General features: G+C 40.5%; 2 protein-coding genes across 2 annotated transcripts in view; both read left to right on the top strand.

The window, feature by feature from the left end:
• Window positions 1-6897: 6897 nt before the first annotated feature.
• Window positions 6898-12752, top strand: upf3a (UPF3A regulator of nonsense mediated mRNA decay; the record flags this gene model as incomplete). The annotated part of the gene is made up of 10 exons (XM_080497760.1): window positions 6898-7038; window positions 8080-8186; window positions 8259-8365; window positions 8516-8614; window positions 8785-8895; window positions 8988-9043; window positions 9127-9285; window positions 9376-9509; window positions 10003-10300; window positions 12576-12752. 10 exons carry the CDS (start codon window positions 6898-6900, stop codon window positions 12750-12752), a joined length of 1389 nt encoding a protein of 462 aa, XP_080353886.1.
• Window positions 12753-17334: 4582 nt separating this feature from the next.
• p2ry8 (P2Y receptor family member 8) overlaps window positions 17335-18973 on the top strand; it is a gene marked incomplete at both ends in the record, with an annotated part of 1946 nt that continues 307 nt past the window's right edge. The window contains 2 exons of the mRNA XM_080498072.1: window positions 17335-17627; window positions 18545-18973. The exon at window positions 18545-18973 is cut by the window's right edge and continues 307 nt beyond it. Coding sequence (XP_080354198.1) covers window positions 17335-17627; window positions 18545-18973 — 722 coding nt within the window. The remainder of the gene's footprint in view (window positions 17628-18544) is intronic.

Raw genomic sequence — 18973 nt, 5'->3', positions numbered from 1 at the left:
CACCTGTATGAATTCTCATGTGGCGAAACAAACCAGTGCTTTGATAGAAACGTTTGCCACATGTATCACAAGAATACGGCTTCTCACCCGTGTGGGTTCTCGCGTGGATCATTAAATTACTGTGCCGACTGAAACTTACCCCACATGTTTCACAAGTATACGGCTTCTCACCTGTGTGGGTTCTCTTGTGGACCAACAAACTAGTGTTCTGATGGAAACTTTTCCCACATGTGTCACAAGAATACGGCTTCTCACCTGTGTGAGTCTTCATGTGGCGAAACAAACTCGAGCGACGACTGAAACTTTTCTCACATGCGTCACAAGAATACGGCTTCTCACCTGTGTGGATTCTCATGTGGACCAACAAACTACTGTTCTGATGGAAACTTTTGCCACATGCGTCACAAGAATACAGCGTGTCACTTGTGTGAGTTTTCATGTGGCGTATCAAACTCGTGCTCCAATGGAACTTTTTCCCACATGCGTCACAAGAATACGGCTTCTCACCTGTGTGGGTTCTCTTGTGGGCCAACAAAATAGTGCTCTGATGGAAACCTTTCCCACATGTTTCACAAGAATACGGCTTCTCATCTGTGTGAGTTCTCATGTGACGTTGCAAACGAGACTTTTCACTAAAACGCTTGCCACACAATTCACAAGAATACAGATTCTCACCTGTGTGAAGTCTCATGTGGTTCAACAAATTACTGCGCCGACTGAAACTTATCCCACATGTTCCACAAGAGCACGGCCTCTCACCTGTGTGAGGTCTCTTGTGGACCAACAAAGTACTTCGCTGAATGAACAAATGGTGGACCTCAGAGTCATGAGAGAGGAGCTGCTCAGAGTCCGGTTCTTCTTCTAGTTCACTAAGGGAACTTTGCTCCTCAATAGAAGGAACCCTAAAGGAACCACTTTCAACCTTCAGTATAAGCTGCTCTCCCTCCTGGCTGCCACCGAGTTCCTGCTGCTCCTCAATCTGTGGAGCTTCGGGCTCCTCTTTCATCTGTGGAGGTTCCGGTTCTTCTGGTTCCTCTTTGATCTGTGGAGGTACCGGTTCTTCTGGTTCCTCTTTGATCTGTGGAGGTTCTGGTCCTTCTGATTCCTCTCTGATCTGTGGAGGTTCTGGTTCTTCTGGTTCCTTTTTGATCTGTGGAGGTTCTGGTTCTTGTTGCGCTCCACAGTAGTTTGTTTCCTGTGTAAAGGGCTGCTCCTCCCTACAGTCATGATGCTGTCGGAGCTCTGGAGGGACAAAATAGTGCCAGATTAAAGGTGAGTTACGTTACTTTTACTTCTTCCAGCTTTAAAAACAAAACAAAACAAAACTTATATTCAAGCAGTGAAACTGAAAACATTTGTTACCATGATTGCTTTGATGTGTATGTTCAGCTGCCGAACAGCTGCTGGATTAACAAGAACTTTTTTTGGATCAACTTTTTCTCGTTGGTATTTTCACTGATCATCTCTCATACTGGCAACAATCTGTTAACCGTTTACCAGGCGACCTGAGATGGAGTGAGAATGAGACACCCTGCTTTTAAATGTTCTCAGGAAATGACTCTTAAAAAAAACATCAACAACTTTATTGAGTCCATGTGGGGAAAAAGTAGTAATAGTTCCATCAACTCACTGAAGGGGGCGTGGAGTCAGCGTGGAGACTCACAGCTCATTAGCATTTAAAAGGTACTGTTGGAGCCAAATACTTTTTACAGTGTTTTTTGTTATCATTAATTCCTATATTTAATTTTAATGGATGACAATTTATTTGTTTTGATTTATTGATCTGTGGAATGAGAAATTGTTGAAAAACTCTATATAATATGGGACCTTTTAGAAAGTTATTGCTATGTTATGTTGGTTGCATTCATAAGGTTCGTAAGATTGTTTACAATAATTACAGATATGCTGTGAAACACATTTTGAGGTGAACATACATTATATACAGTGATGTACATTGTTAAAGTTTTACCTATGAAAGACAGTAGAGTCAAGAAGGAATATTTCTTTGGGTAAAAGAGCTAATGTGTTTACTGAAGTGTAATGCTGTTCTGTTGCTGTGATTACACTTTCGCACCAGAGGGGGCACTGTGTGGTTGAGTGGAAGCAGAGAGTGGTGAAGAAGACCGAGTGTGTTTGGTGAATAAAGGTGATTAAATATACTAAAAACATAACCGATGCAAATCCTGCTTCAGTCTGTGGTGGATAAATCAAACAGTCATAACGATGGAGATCCTCCACCAGTCACATTCATGTGTTCATTCAGACTGACCTGTTCTGTGAAGCTTGAGTTGAGGTTTCCAGATGATTTCCAGAAGTCTGCCTTGATGGTGAATCTCCTCCTCATACTGGACGATAGTTGTTTGAAACAGGGTGAATATTTCCACAGCAGCAGCAGTGAGTCGCTGGGTGGTCCGGTCTCTCACAGAGTCGTGGGAATCGTCATGTTCCTCCTGCTCCAGACTGGAGCTCGTCTTCTGGTGACCAATGTGTTGCTGTGGACTCTCTGTAGAGAAACACGACAAAAGTCACTGATGTGATAAAGGTGAATGTTTTACAGTGATGGATGGATGAAGCAGGACAGGCTGCATTTAAAATGCAAACATTCAGAGCTTGGGTGTGCTGCAGCGCCCCCTAGGATAGCCAAAGCACCCCCTAGAAATGTGATTTTGTATTATAAGCGGTTTATTCAGATTTTTTTTAATGTACGAATATTATAATTTGTTGCTTGGTTATTTAATGAAAACCCCAATAAAGCATGTATATATGTATTTTTGTAACTAAAAAGCACTGTAATCTGATTCAGGTTCAGTGCACCTTTGAACTTACAACTTCCTGTTATTACGGGTGCATTTTTCTCAGTGACTACGTAACTTACTCATAATAATGAAACATTAAGTGCTTGTTGCTAAGAAATATGACAAAATCATTGATGCCTTTGCTCTAAACCACAACAACCGGGGTGTCGTTTTATTCTGACATCTCAAGGTTGATGCATGATTATTGTCTAGTTGGTGTTTGAGATCCGAACTCTGACTCTTGGTTCTCTCTATGCAGTTCTATGCATCCATTGAACAAAGTATTTTTCTTTCAGTGGAGGTTTTGGTGTTAGTGTCTTTGTGTGTGAGGCCCAAATGAAAACCTGCTGTGTGTTTTCCTTCCTGTTGCTTTTGAGGTGGTGTGTTTAAGTGGCAGGCTTGTAAACCTCTTATCTTTATCACTTTGGCAAAATATCTTGCAAATTGTGTCGCATAATATTGTTTTAAATAGCAGAGCTTTTACAGTATGTGCATGGTGCGCACATATTGTCGACATTACACGAGAAAATAAACTACAGATCCATAAATTCCCCAGCACTGTCAATGAAACACAGCAGGGGCAATCGCAAAAAGTGGCAGTGGCAGCTCGCTGTGGCACTTCTGGTGGCAGCCGCAGCAGCTTCTGCATTTGACTGTGGCACTTCCGGCAGCTTTACCCAAGCTGACGTGGCACCTTTTACCTGGGATGCAGCGGCAGCTTCAGGCGATAAAAGCTGCTGAAGCTGCCTCAAGCGTAGACATAATAAAGAGAAGGCTCTGCATAGGCTGCCGCGGAGCAGGAAATATGGCGGCCACCTTGGCCCGGTCGTCAAGTTTGTAAACATAAACTGCAGCAGCAGAGAATCCCAGACACCAGAGTGCCATGTGGAGTTTTTCTGGACAAACCGGCTGACTGTAGAAAGCAGGGCTCGGGGGGATGACGTTTCACAGGTAAAATGGAACATTATTATTGTTCTGTATTTCTGTCTACTAGCAAATTCGTAGCAGCTGCCATGAGCTAGACTTTGTTTACAGCCTGTTCATCTGCTATTAGTGCAACTGAGACTTTATAAGTCACATGTTCCACAATACAGACTTAGATTACAACTGACTCAAGAATGCTATTGTAGAAATAAACCAAATATTGCAGGTATAACATGGACCAGCACATTTTACCAGGTGACACAGGCTGTATTGTTCACATCTAATTCTTTCATCCGAACAGAATTAAGATTTCTCTCCTCCTCCACACTGTCTGAGAAACACTGACAACATGTGACTGTAGAATAGTTTGAAACAAGTTTACTCACAGTTTCAGCAGAGTTTGTTTATTATCAACATATATGCATCCAAATGGGAGTTTTGTTGAAGAAAGGTTGTAAGAAATTTGAAGGAAGAAAATAGCAAAGAAGGAGAAAATAAGCATAATCTCCATTTTAAAAGCTTTTTTGTTTTGAGTCTCAAATCTCTCAATTTCATTTTTAAGGTTTCCCAAAAACAGAGATTTAAGGAAGAAGAGGGAGGTGGCTTTGAGGAGGAAGGATTCACTGAGTGAGTTCTCTGTGGTTGAGTTCATCCTCACCTCAAAAGAACAGGTGTAGTATCAATAGGCTATCATATCATGAATGTAAATATTCTATTGCCAACCACAGGACAGGTGAAATCCTTATCTCAAGATACTGTGTGTGTGTGTGTGTGTGCGTGTGTGTGTGTGTGTGTGTGTGTGTGTGTGTGTGTGTGTGTGTGTGTGTGTGTGTGTGTGTGTGTGTGTGTGTGTGTGTGTGTGTGTGTGTGTGTGTGTGTGTGTGTGTGTGTGTGTGTGCTTTATAAATTACCCATCATGGATCACAAATCGAAACATTGCAATATTGTTTAGTCCACTATGAACACCAAAATGCACCAAACCACGTGTCCTGTATCAGAACTACGTGAATGATGTTTACAGGAAAGAAACCCAGGTGGAGATCAGTTCAGTATTCAGCGAGTTATGATAGATTAAAGTCTCTGACACTTCATTGCTCCTGTCAAGCAGATTAGACGGAGCGGAGCGGCGACCGGGGCAAGATGGCGGCGCCACGGCTCTCCAGCGCCAATTTGGAGTAGCGGTCTTGCGGCGTCTACGCCTCGAGCTCCCCCATCGGAGCAACAACAATATATATCTGGCCCCGCCACTGATCAGACCGAGTATCAGTAATTCAGTCCCCCCGTTTGCAAACAGCACCAACGCAGTTTCCTTCGTTTCTCAGACAGATACTCTATTTAATCCTAAAAGTTTCTGCTTTAAAATCACTTCACTTTGACCCAGACCTGCAGCTGCAGCCTCATTTCTGTCTACGAGCTTCAAAAGAAACGTAACGACCAGTCACATTCAGACTTCTCCATACCTCTTCTCTGGAACTTGATTCGAGGTTTTCCGCTGATTTGCAGACGTCTGTGTTGACAGACAATCGCCTCCTCGTACTGGGCGACAGTTTGTTGAAACGCGGTGAATATTTCTCCAGCTGCAGCAGTTAGTCGCTCGTTGATAAACTCTCTCAAAGCCAGAACTGAACTCATTGTTGCTGCAGGAGACGGAATGTGTCCTCTGTGAGACTCGACAACACTACGTGGAAGCTAACGAGCTTCAAATAGCCTGCAAAGCTTATTTTTCTTCACCTTCTTTATCATCTTCTTTCTCTCCGTTGTCCTCATCCTCCTCCTCCTTCTTCTTCTTGGTTTACGGCAGTTAGCATCCACGCATGTTGCATTACCGCCATCTGCTGGTTCTACCTCTTTCTCAATTCCCAATGCTCTATATTTTCCCCAATAACGCCGTCGCTTTTAGGAACCTGGTTAGACATTTCCTGCCCCTTCCACTTTCTCCCCTCACCAGTATCTCCTTCACTCCTCATCTTTCCATTCCTTCTCTCCTCATTCCCTCCATCACATTCCTTCTTTCATTCCCATACTCCCTACAGCTCACCAGCACATGCTCCACTGTTTCTGGCACTTGACATAAACTACGACGTCCTGTTGGATGTGTCCCCATTATGTATTTGTTACTATTTGTTCATTGTGTGAAAGGTTTGGTAATTCACATGAACTTTTTTTTTTTTAGTTCAAAGCATCAACTTGTGGCCTGCTTCACAGCTATTTAATAAAACACACAGCGATTCAAAAATCTAATTTCATTTTACTCCAAATTATCTCCACAGAACTCTCTCATACAATACATTTTGCACGCATATTTATTTTGGGGTTTTTTCCACACACATTTTGGTGTGAAGTTCCTATAAACATTTGACCCTTGTCCTGTCCAGTGGTTAGTGCACTAGCCCCACTTTGAGAAGGTCTTGGGTTTCAGTGCTGGCCGGGCCTTTCTGTGAGGAGTTTGCATGTTCTCCATGAGTGGGTGTAGGACTCCTCCAGGTACACCAGTTTCCACAGTGGAAAAACATGCACGTGAGGTTAATTGGTGACCCCAAATTGTGCTTTTAAATCAAAGCTGAAAAATCACTTTTTTAAGTTGGCTTTTAACTCTGTCTAGGGCAGTGTATTTTATTCTGTATGCTCTGTTTTTATGAATTTCTGGGAGGCTTCACCAACCTGCAGCACTGTTGCACCTCCCACAGTCAGCACCTGTGTCTGATTGATTGTTTTTATGTATTATTCTCGTATTTATTTCTTAATGTATTGTTTTTATAGCTTTGTTGTAAAGCACTTTGGATACCACTGGGTGCTTGTAAAGGGCTATAGAAATAAAGTTTGATTGAAATATAAATCACAGATCATTTATGATTTAAGTTATTTATTTATTTATTTTTTTTTAACTGCCCGGAGACAGAGAAAGAGAGTTTTGTGTTTATTACTGTGGCAAACAGGAATTTTCAGTCTAATCACAGACAAGAATGCATCACATATTTGTAAAATAAGCTACTCGAGTACACCTACTAATATTTAACATCTAACATTTTTAGATAATGCTACAAGTAATGGACTCAAAATAAACCCAATAGATCATTGGGCAGCGAAGGGGTTAACCCCTCTCTTCCCGCGATATTCACAGACTCTCGCGCGAACTCGCAGGTTTAACGAGAGGACGAAGAGAGGGAGATGGAGAGAGATGAGATCTGAAAAGGATCAGGCGCCCACGGGCAAGGAGAGAGGCGTCGTGGAGATCCAGTTCAGGGACCTCCCCAGGGAGCAGGAGAACACGCCAGGGAACCTAAAGCAGAAGGAGGAGAAGAAGGAGGTGTTCACGAAGGTGAGCGAGCCGCGCGTCAGAGCCGTGTCGCATTGTTTACAGAGCTGACATGGAGGGAGAGGAGGAGGAGGACGAGAGGTGGAGGTTCAGCACCGCGGACAGCGACAGCACGGCTCAAGCCCATGTCTGTTCATATGACCACATTTCTGGACCTGCAGGAGGAGGAGGAGGAGGAGGAGGAGGAAGAGGGTTCAGCACCGCGGACAGCGACAGCACACTGACCCGCCTCACCTTCATCCTGCTCTCATATCAACACTGCCGTCATCTGCACACAGCATTAACCCCATCCAGCCAGTCACTGCATTGTTTACCGTTCAAAATACACTCCACGACTATTTTAACTCAAGTAACTGCTCTTTTAGTCTTCTCAATCACTTGGCAACCTAATTTTGTCCTGATCCCTCAAAGTAACAATGAGTTTGTGTAGGATTTGTTTAAAAACAAATCAAAAGAGACATGACACAAACATCGTTGAGTTTAGCTTTGAAAATGCACTTCTGACTCAGTGAGTGCACAAGGTCACTGGATAGAAGGCGACAGTGTGGGGCAGTCCAGCAGAATGAGATATGTGTCAACACTCACAATTTTAACAATAGGTCATGGAATGAGTGTGACTTTGTTAAGTTGAAAAAATGACCAACCAACTAATCAGTCAATCAATCAATCAATCAATCAATCAATCAATCAATCAATCATTATTTATCATTTAGTTTTTCATGCAACAAAATAAAACCGTTTAAAAAAAAGACAAAAACAAGGTAAAACCGATGTTAAACACTGGATAATATCTCATTTAAAAATCATGGAATGTGATTTAAAAAATTTTTTAAACTGGTATTAAACACAAGAGAAAATTAAAATTAAGAAACATGAAAAAGCGTGTGGATAAAAGGAAGGAGACAATAACATTGTCCTCATTGTAATGATTTCAAAAGCATTCTATAAAAGGATTAAAGCCTGCGGCAGCACATTACAGGACTCCGAGAACTCCGACCTGTGTTGCAGTTTGCAGCGCTCACTGAGGTGAACCACTGTTTACAGGTGGTGATTCGAAGGCTTCCTCCTTCCCTGTCAAAGGACCAGCTCGAGGAGCAGCTCAGTCCACTTCCATCCTACGACTATTTTGAGTTCTTCCCAGCGGATCAGAGGTATGAAAACTTCCACTGTCACTTTATGATTGCAACAGCATGTTTATGAGATGCCTGTGTTTCTGTTTGCAGCCTCTATCCTCACCTGTTCTCCAGAGCATACATTAACTTTAAAAATCCAGAGGACATCCTGCTGTTCAGGGACCGGTTTGATGGCTACGTCTTCATCGACAACAAAGGTAGAACTGCATTTCTTTCAGCTAATTTTTCCTGTAGTAGCCCTGAGGGGTGACGCTCTTCTACAACTGTATACTATATGCAAACAGACAGACCAATTCGGAGCACATGTTAGATTATTGACTGCTTCCTATTTAATTATTTATACTCAGGCCAGGAGTATCCTGCTGTGGTCGAGTTTGCCCCCTTCCAGAAGATTTCCAAGAAGAAGCTAAAAAAGAAAGATGCCAAAGCTGGAAGCATTGAGGAAGGTACTCAAATAAATAACAATCAATAATAAAGATCAATATTATTGACTGTTAAAGTGATGTTTGGCTTATAAATACATTATATTTATTGAAGATTCTGTTCAATAACTAAACATCACATATTTTTTAAGTTGGTGTCAGTGAAATCTGTTCTGGTTGTGACACTTCTTCAGATCCGGAGTATAAACGCTTTTTGGAGAATTACTCCTGCGATGAAGAAAAGTCCATGGCCAACCCAGAGACTCTGCTGGGGGAGATAGAGGCCAAGACCAGAGAGCTCATTGGTACAGCAACACATGTACTCTTAATTCTCCTCATGATTAAAGATCAACTCTTCAACAGAGCAACTTTCTTCTTGTTGCTGGTTTGATTTCAGCTAAAAAGACAACGCCATTGCTGGAGTACATCAAAAATAAGAAAATTGAGAAACAGGTAATAAATACTGCAGTTCCCGGGGGTCAAGGAAGTGCACATTTATTGGAAAATATGAATAACCTCTATCATTTGTCAAACAGAGGATAAGAGAAGAGAAAAGAGAGGAGAGGAGGAGAAGAGAACTGGAAAAGAAACGGCAAAGAGAGGAGGAAAAGAGAAAGCGGAGGGAGGAGGAACGACGCAAGAGAAAAGAGGCCGAGAAGCAAAAGAAATTGTCGGATAAAGACATTAAGATAAAGGTAATCCTTAAAAATAATCATCTCTGATCAATACAGGATTGATTCTACCTGATGTTTGGATGGCACATGGAGGATTCTCTGCACTTTCAGCTCCTAAAGAAGAGTGACAGGGATGATGACGTGGATTCAGACCGAATGAAGGACAAAAGTGACACCGGAGAGACGACAGAGAGAGGGAAGTGGGAGAAAGGAGGACCAATGAAGTCAAAGGACTCAAAAGAAAAGTAAGGATTTGGATTGTGTGTGTGTGCATGTGTGGTTTTAAGGAAGGAAACATACTTTACATTTCTTAGCTGTGTACCAATTGAATTACAACATTGACAGAAAATATAGACATCACAGTATTTAATCTGGCGCCTGATTGAGACTTTTTAATGAAAAATTGGTTGCATTAGTAGAATATAAACTACAACATTCATTCATTATAAAAGATCTCTTCTGATATTTCTTCACATTAACTGCATATATTTCATTTATAACTCATGAACTGAATCAGGTGTATTTTTTTGTTTTTAATTCAGAGTAATTTTACTTTATAAGACTTAAATCAAAAACACACAAAATATATATTTTTATAAACTGTATTTAAACTCTTGTTTTTACGATGAGCGCTGATTATTAGCAATGCACTTTTCAATAAACGTCAGGTTTTTTTGTGAGACACCTTTTGTTAGATACCTAATCTGTCGCCTCTGCAATCCCCACTGTGACCACTAGAGGTCAGCCTGAGAGTGACAAAGAGCAGAGGGAGCAGCATGGACGCAGGCAAAGAGACAAGGACCACCGAGGGAAGGATGAGGAGAGGAAACGACAGCGGCACCACTACGAGTTTGACAAGTTCATGCGGCGGAAAGATGAGACCAAATGGGGGAAGGGTTACTGCCAGGATCGGGCCAAGAAAGAGGGACACCACCACTACTCCTATTGCCCAGAGAGCGGAGACAAGGTGGGAAAGGAGGACAGGGAGGAGCTGGTGAATAGGAAGGAGCGCCTCCGAAACAAGGTGAGCGAGAAGGTGAGCATGAGATTGGGAGACGACTTACTGACTTTGGTCCTCTTGATGCAGGTTTTTGATACAGACTTGAATATATTGTGGGAAAGGATGTGCTTCCTCTCAGGGGCTCTGAAAGTTTGGATGAGCATTTTTCCAGTTCCTCTTATAGTCTTTACTCAATCTTCTCGGACTTCTCGGATCTTTCAGCTTCAAAAACATCACGTAATGATGTGAGAGTGTTTCAGGGAGTGTATCAGACTTTGTGTAATATCCTCTCCAGAGATAAAGTACACATTTTCACCATATTCACTTGCATTTTGAGCAAGAACCCAAAAAGATGCTGTTGTGTAAATTCACTTCCCTTTTAGAAAATTTGTAACCAATTTCAAGTTTGAAGCGCACATTTCCTGATTCAGCAGAAGACCGACTCACTCAGTCTGCTCTTAAAGGGGGGAAAATATTAACTCTTTAATTAAATTGAAATGCAACAAAAAAATTGCTGTAATTGTATATTTGTTTGTTTAATTATTTCCTACCAGCTATTTTCATCAAACACTACAATTTTGAACTTTCTTGGATACAGCTTCAGTTATAGTGTTTCTGTTAGTCATTTTTCCCCCTGTCTGTGGAGTTTAAAAACATACAAATAACAATAAGTATTTGTAACTCTTTCGGCATACATTAGTTTGATTAAAGTATAATAATGAATACATTCAAATGAATTGTATTTATCGTGTAGAAAATGTGAGATGTGATGGTAGTGTTATATGGAATTTACATAGATGTATTTTATATGAGTTGTGGCCTAACTTCAAAGTACAGATCAATTGAAAAGTCATGCCTACAGAGTAACATTGCAACATTTACATTTTGTATTTCCGCAAACAACTGATAAAGGAAAGGGGGGTAATTTCACAACAGTACATATTTGAATGGGAGATTATAGGACAATAGGGTAATCCATAATTTGTGTATAATTCTATAATTTTGATTTCCCATATATTAAGATTATTTTATACGATTTTAATTTGTGTGCATTGGCTGTAGTCTGATGGCTCTGGGGTTTTTCCTCTGTAACATCTTCTAAGCTGTTTCCCTGTTAAATCCCCCTGCATGTTCTTCCATGCAATATTTCAACATCTTGGTACTGTTGAAGAATATTTAAAGACCTACTTTTTTTGCATTATTACTTGTGAAAAATCTGGTTGAAGAAATGACAACTACCGGTAAATGTTTTTTTTTTTATATGAGTTAAAGGCTCTTCTAAACTGTAAAACAGATCAAAAAGATTCTCTTGCAGTTAAGAAAAATACATCAGAACAGGTATAAATTCTCACTGGGTGTCTTCATAAGGCTTTCACAATCTCATTCTAATCACCCGTTAGTATTGGTGTCCTGAAGAAAAGTGATCTGTTCTGTAAACACTTAGTTTGTAATAAACACAAACTGACCATATGAAGTTTCCAGCCCCTTAAAGGGTTAAGTATTGTAACAGAGTTGGTGTATCACAGTACAGTCTCTAATTGCACTCTGAATATGGTGGCTCATTCTCTCAAGAGTAAACACGGCTCCAGTCAGCTTTTGCCAGTAATCTAATTAACTAATGAAAGCATATGCCGCTAATGTCAGAGGATTGGGAAAAAACAAAACAAGCAAACCTTATTGCAGCTGTAAATTAAGCCCAAAACACATATTCTCAAAAAGGTCGCAACACAAACAAACAGACTAATCTACAGACAGAAACAATTTTCCAGGAGGGGATGAACAAATGAAACTGTGGCATCTGTCACAGGCTGTTCTGATCAGGGCTGTTATTCACTGCTGCTGAGGCAGTGGGACCTCTAGTGGACACATTTGCAACAGCTGCTATTTTTCTTGAAATAAGTGCAGTATCAGACTTATTTGTTATATCTACAGTTTTTTTTTAAATGTCATCCCAAGGTCAATTAGAACTGCAAATCTGTCTCCCCTCCTCTGAAGCATCCAATAAATCCTCTTCAGGGTCATCTTTTGCAGATAACCACATATCACAGGACTCTTGAAATTGGCAACATCATTTTAGAAGTTTTTCCCAAAATGTTTGTGAATGAAGTAAGTTTTACACTTTCCAACAAACGTTTTCTTATTTTCTATAGGCGTAGTTGTGGTTTCAATCACGGCCCTACAAAGGGTTAAAGGCATGTGAAAGGATGAATAGACAAAAGACTTTGAATGAGAGCGCACACGTGTGAATGCATGTATTGAAACTGGGTGCTGCCTGTGTCTCCCATGTCGCCGCTCTCCCACCCTTCTGCAGGACCGGCCGGCCATGCAGCTCTACCAGCCGGGCGCACGCAACAGGAAACGGATGAGCTCCGCGGGAAAAGGCTACGACTGCATCCCCGTGGGCCACTCGCCCGAGCCCTGTTACGATGTGGTCGCCATGGCAACGGGGCTGGAGAAGGTGTTCGAACAAGGCAAAGATGAGCAATGAGCAGTCGGGTTGTTTTGAGAGGGTACAATCGAATTGTTCAGCATTGCGGCTGAAGTCGACTGACTGGAACGGTTTATCGTTGAACTTCCGAGGCGAATCGCCCCCACAGAGGAAGACAGTTGCTTCAACAGCAAACAGTCTCGCAGCAATTTCATCTGTATGTAGGTGTAATAGATTTCAGAGCTTCGAGTCCTGCACGTTTTTTTTGTTTTGCAGGAGCATGAAGGTCTGAAATATAGTCAACTAACTTGTATTATTCCCCAGAATTAGAGCACAACAATCCAACTCTGTTTGTTTTTCTATTCTTCTGTTGTGTTTATGCACTTTATTGATTCCGACCTGATTCACTAATTGGCACTGAAGTTTTGAAGTTTTAATGGAATTACTACCTGAACTTTCCACTTTCATCAACTCCAGTGTCGCCCATTCAGCTTGTATTTTATGTGAGAGGCAGCTCAATAGTGACAGTTTGAAACCAAGACTTTTTCCTCTTTGTAAGCCTTTATAGAGTCTGCAGAACCCACGTGTTTTTAATGAACCTACAGATTTTAATAAAACTGGATATAAGCAAGCAGCACTTCTAGACGATGGATGTCGAAAATGAAAGGATGTAAATTTTATGTGCGTAAAGAAGAGCTAATGAGATCATTCAATGTGTGTAAACTGTTCTATGTTTATTTCCTTTTTGAGTTTTTCCAGTTATGACGCATCTTACTACATTTGATCTTATCTTTAGGTGTCATACAGCAGAAACAGATTTTTTTGTGAGCAAAGCTTTACATAGCCACTCATGAGCCAGGAAGAACACACACTCTACATTTCTATAAAGCATTAAGTAAAACTGAAAAGTAGGACATTAGTTTGGATCATGAATAACTTTTCTATGCTGTTTGCATGGTTTTCTATGACTATAGTCAAAAAGGATATAATAGATAAGTTGCAAATATTCATAAAAATATTAGAACAAGCCTTGTATTACATTTTGCACATGACCTGTGTGTAGTACCTCTTCTATCATTGTTTTCCCAAAGTTGTGAGAAAATAAAGCTCTTCTGTTATAAGGGATTCTTACAATGTTTCCGTTATTCTTCTTTGACCGTTTGGGTGAGGCCTTGTTTGATTTCAACATATTAGACATCATCAAGTGGCAGATATGAGTCATTTTGAGTGAGAAGAGTATTTAAAACTCATTTGTTTTATGGGATAAGACATCCCTCATTGCTTCACAGGTCATACTGAAAGGTTTGGGTTTAGTCAAGCACCTCCCAAGGGTGCCTGTATTAATAGTGATGCTAGGTGTAGTTACATAAGTGTCAGCAAATGTGTCCTTTAAAAAGACACGGAAGATGATGAAAATGCAAATATGTATTTACTTCTGCTGTATACAGTCTTTAGTCTTTGATCCTGCTGTTGACAGTCTTTAGTTCTGCTGTATACAGTCTTTAGTCTTTAGACCTGCTACTTTGAGAATCTTGAGTCCAGTAGTGGTTTGTGTCTGGGGCTATTTTAGTTTTTATCCAGTTCTAACAATCACACTTATTTAACTGACTTAATTTTAAGTGTTTTTTTTACTACTACTACACTGTTGAGTTGAAGTGGGAATAGGTATTTTTAATTTTTTTTACCTGGACTATTTAATGTCATCTTTTTCTAATCTGAATAGGACTGTTGCACTTGTACCCAGATAAAGCAGAACTATATCACAATCAACAGGAAGCCAGCAGCATAAGAACACACACATGCCTCAAGTCCCGTGAATGGGTGAAAAAAAACAGTCTCACTTCACTAAAAAAAATTATCACTCTCGTATCGTTTGTTTACTTTGGTATACTGAGCATGCAATATGTATGTTTACATGAAGCAGGAGTTTTATTTTTTCAATTTGTGACATACAAAACATTCCGGTTGATTAAATGACATATATTTCCTTTCCTTATGATTTCGATCTCAAAAATGAAAAAGGGAATAGATTATGTGAGAAAAAGAAGCCCCTGGTCCCAAAGATTTGGCTTTGCCCTCATGAAGTATTTCTAAAACAATTTCTTTGACGCATCTTTGCAATGTCAAAGAAAAAAAAATTATTCAATATAAAATTGAATTTGGTGTTATTTTTGGTCTGATTGACTTTGAACCACTGTTAAAACCATGTTGCTTATTTCAAAATGAACGAGTGAAGCTTTGGAACCATAAGCTCGAGAGTGTTTCTGAGTGTTTCTGTGTCACATTAGTAGAGCAACTATAGTCCAAATGTGACAAGTGAGTTAATGAAGGGTTTGTCTAAATTGCACACTTGGGCGGTCCCTTAGGTTGTGCCATAGCAGTGTGATGTTTCCTGGTGCAGACTCCTGTTGATGGTGTTTCTTCCCCTGGTTTATCTATTTTCAGCCACTTCAGTGTGTCAAACTGTGTTTTTTGGGTGTAGATTGGCGTGAAGGTATGTGAATAGAATGTAGAGATATACTGTAATTTCTGCCAGGGGTTCAATAAACTATGCTTTTTTTTTTCTTTCTTTCTTACATGGATTTTGGTATTTTGTAATTTATTTGGTTGCCGTTGGAAAAAAATGACTTCTTCATTTTTGTTTTTGTTTTTGTTTTTTACCAGACAAGTACTTTGTTTCATGTGAGTGAGCATTCCATCTCCCAGCAATTGAGGAAGCTGAGGTAAAGCTGTTTAATAGCTACAGGTACAGCTACTCTTCTCAAATCATTCATCTCACTCCTCTACTCTCTTCTTTTTCAATCTCTGTTGAATAGTGAAAATGAAAGCCACACCTCATTTCATGGGAATTCCCAAATCGTTAAATTCAGCAGTTTCATTACGTCTCCATATCATTTAAGTCCTCTCTACTTCTCAGTCACGATGTAGTGAATCCATCATTATAGAAAGTTTTAGTAGAGGTAATGACTGAACTACACGGGGAGGAAATAGAGAGCTCCTTGCTGTTGAACATGAGGGGCGTTTCAGACATGACTGAGTCTTTAGTGTCATTTCCAAGACTGAATCTAACAGTGTGACAGTTACAGCAGTTAGTAGGATGAAGATTGTCACATGATCCATTTCCCTTCTCTGGCACTGTAACAAGTTCACACTCCATTTCCTTTGCAGCCTGCCATAGTATCTGTACCTCCATCTCCAACTGACATTCACACTCCCGCCAGCCTCCTGCCTCCTTTTGTCTTCACCAAGGTGAGTCCACTCAGGTTACTTATTTCAACTTTATGATCAATACTGCTTTTCCCCAGTAAAGACATTATATTACCTTCAAATAATCTGTATTTTTTCCTTTATTGGCAAACACGGATTAGTTGATTTTTATTGGATTCCATCACCCACGCCTCACATGTTCAAACAAAACATGTGTGTTGATTTCTACACATGAAAGTAACAAAGTGACATAGAAAGTAACTCAGTGTGAAATGTTAGTCAGAAATGTAAAAATATCACATTGAAAGAATGTTTAGAAATTGTTGGCTATGTGATAATGCCACAATAAATATGAATCATAGTGAAAAAAGGAACATTTGTAAACACTACATAGCATTAAAGAAAATTTTTATTAAAATGTGTAATTTCTTTATTTTGGAACATGCAATTGTGTTTTGTCGCCACATAGTATGCAAGTTCAACCACATTGTGGCTATAGTGCACTTTCCATTGCGTAACTCTCTGGAACAGTTGCAGTGACAGAGAGGTAGTTGTGTATACATGCCACAGGTTTGGTTTGTTTGTGTTTCCTCAAACTCCACTGTGCACACCACGTGTGAATGAATTCACTTTCTCTGCCACTGTTAATAAGAGGCAAAACTAAATTGTGATTTATCTCTCAGTTTAATAGTGAAACAGTAGGTTGTTTTTTATTTTTAAGTGTGGGACGAGCCTGAATGTATTGATAAATGTGCTGAGATGAAGCAGTTCTCTTAAATGAGTGGTTTTACATCATTGGATGGACTCTGGGCACTTCCAAATAATTCCGTTTTGACAGTTTTACCATACATGTTTATCATGATTTCTTCTCAAAATGTAAAAAAGACAAAGGGGCTTTCCCCTGGTGTCCGGGTTTTTCCGGCTGCTGAATCCACGCAATTTGAAAACCACGGTTTTAGGAGTTATCAAGAGCAGTTTTCAGGGGGTTATCAGTAGCAGTTTTTGGGGGTTATCAGCAACACATTTGGGGGGGTGCCCACAGTGACAGTTGGCACTCTGCACCACAAACCATGCATGTCCTTTTCCTGTGTGAAAACTCCACCCAACACGTGTGCTGCCATGCAAACACAAACAGCACAGAGCAGTAACCCCAAAACTCCCTTTTTCACACCTCAGGGCAAAACTATATTTTGCAAACAAAAGGTGTGCATGCATCACCTAAGATCAGATCAATTTCATTCATCTCTGTTATGATTTACAGTGAAACTTGAACTTTTTTTCCATTCAAATGCTGCAAATAAAACCCCAGCACTTTCATGAAAAGTGTATATCCTGTGATTTGGTTTTAATCTTGACTTTGCAGGGGGACAAAATATCAACATACATTTCCTAATCCTTTTTTATACAGGTACACAGAGGCCGTTCCTCTTCAGTCATGGCTGTGAATTCCAGCGGCAACAAGCTGGACAACGCCACCATGTTCCTGCTCCAGGATGTAAACTCCAGCATCATCATCTCTGTCATCTACATGGTCGTCACTGCAATTAACCTGGCAGGAAACAGCCTGTCCATGTGGCTCCTCCTCTTTCGTACCTCGCCAAAGAGCCCCTCCATCATCTTCATGATTAATCTCACCTTAACCGACTTGGCTCTGGGCATTGCCCTGCCTTTTCAGGTTTCCTACCAACTCCAGGGATATCACTGGACTCTGGGACCAAAGTTGTGCAGGTATTTTTTTTTCTTTTCATTATGATTATCTTGACTGACCAATGCAGGGTCATTGGGATAAGGCATTGTGAGGCAATTTACATCATAGTGAGGGCCAGAAAACAAATCTATCCTCATTTCCTGTAACTGATCTGAGGATGCATACAGAATATAAGTATCTTGTTATCTGTGCATGAGCTCCAGGAAAAACTTCTACCTCATAAACCCAATGGCCCTCATGGTGATAATTTTTCCCCATTCCTATTAATAATTTATGAGTAAGTTGATGATTCCAAACCTGGCTGTTTGATCATTTCACAAAGGCAGAAATCCACAGTTTTATTTACTCATCAACCTTCATCTGACCAAGTCTGTCATTGATATTAAGATGTGTTTTTCTAAGAGAGCCCTGGTTACTCACATCACCAAATGTATAGATTAAACGTGACAGCCATCACTTGTTTGAACAATACAGTTTTTTCAACTTTGTCATACAATTAACAGAAGCGACACATGATTCGTGACCTTTGATAAGAGCCATACTAGCCGTTTCCTTGTTGTCAGTCTTCATTGCAACCAATCATTGTAACACAATTTAAAGGACAAGCATGAGAGTGGAACTAATCTTCACTTAGCTGCACTGATGAAGACAAACTTACTATTCCATTTATTTATTAGTCATTATAACTAAAAGGAAGGTCAAAATAAAAAATACCATTTTGGCGAGCAAAGATGGAGAAGTCACAAGAAAAAAAGAAAAACCTTAAGCAGAAGCAGACTCATCTGCCTTCAACAATTCCTGGCAGAGATAGGTCACAGGGTTACGGGGTGGATGGCAGCAAATGCAACATAATATACACATAAGGGGGAAAAAAACTCAGAGCTATTTCACAACAGAAATAATAAGAACACACTTTTCTCTATGCTTCCATTTGCAGTTTATTGACCCTGGTTTTCTACACCAATATGTACTGCTCCATTCTGACCATGATGGCCATCAGTATTGACCGCTACCTGGGCATTGTGAGACCGATGAACTTCAGACAATCCACCAAGAGGAAGTCCATGGCTTTCATCAGCTGCTTCCTGATGTGGGGTCTGGTGCTAAGTGTGTTGTACCCTCTGATGGCCACAGACCTGACATATCCCGTCCCTGAACTTGGGATTACAACATGTTTTGATGTACTGAAGAAAGATATGCTCCCCTCCACCCTGGCCTGGGCAGCCTTCCTCCTCACCATGGTGTTTGTGCTCTTTCTCTTCCCCTTCTGTGTCACAACATTCTGCTACGTCAGTGTCATACGCAAGCTTGCAAGTGACTCCAAGACAGCCCAGAAAGCGAGGGCTATTCGTCTGGCCTTTGTTGT

The sequence above is a fragment of the Blennius ocellaris genome (assembly GCF_963422515.1).
Source record: "Blennius ocellaris genome assembly, chromosome: 6".
In the NCBI taxonomy this organism is placed as follows: Eukaryota; Metazoa; Chordata; class Actinopteri; order Blenniiformes; family Blenniidae; genus Blennius; species Blennius ocellaris.
Note: the sequence above shows the minus strand (reverse complement) of the source record. Positions and strands in the feature narration are given on the sequence as shown.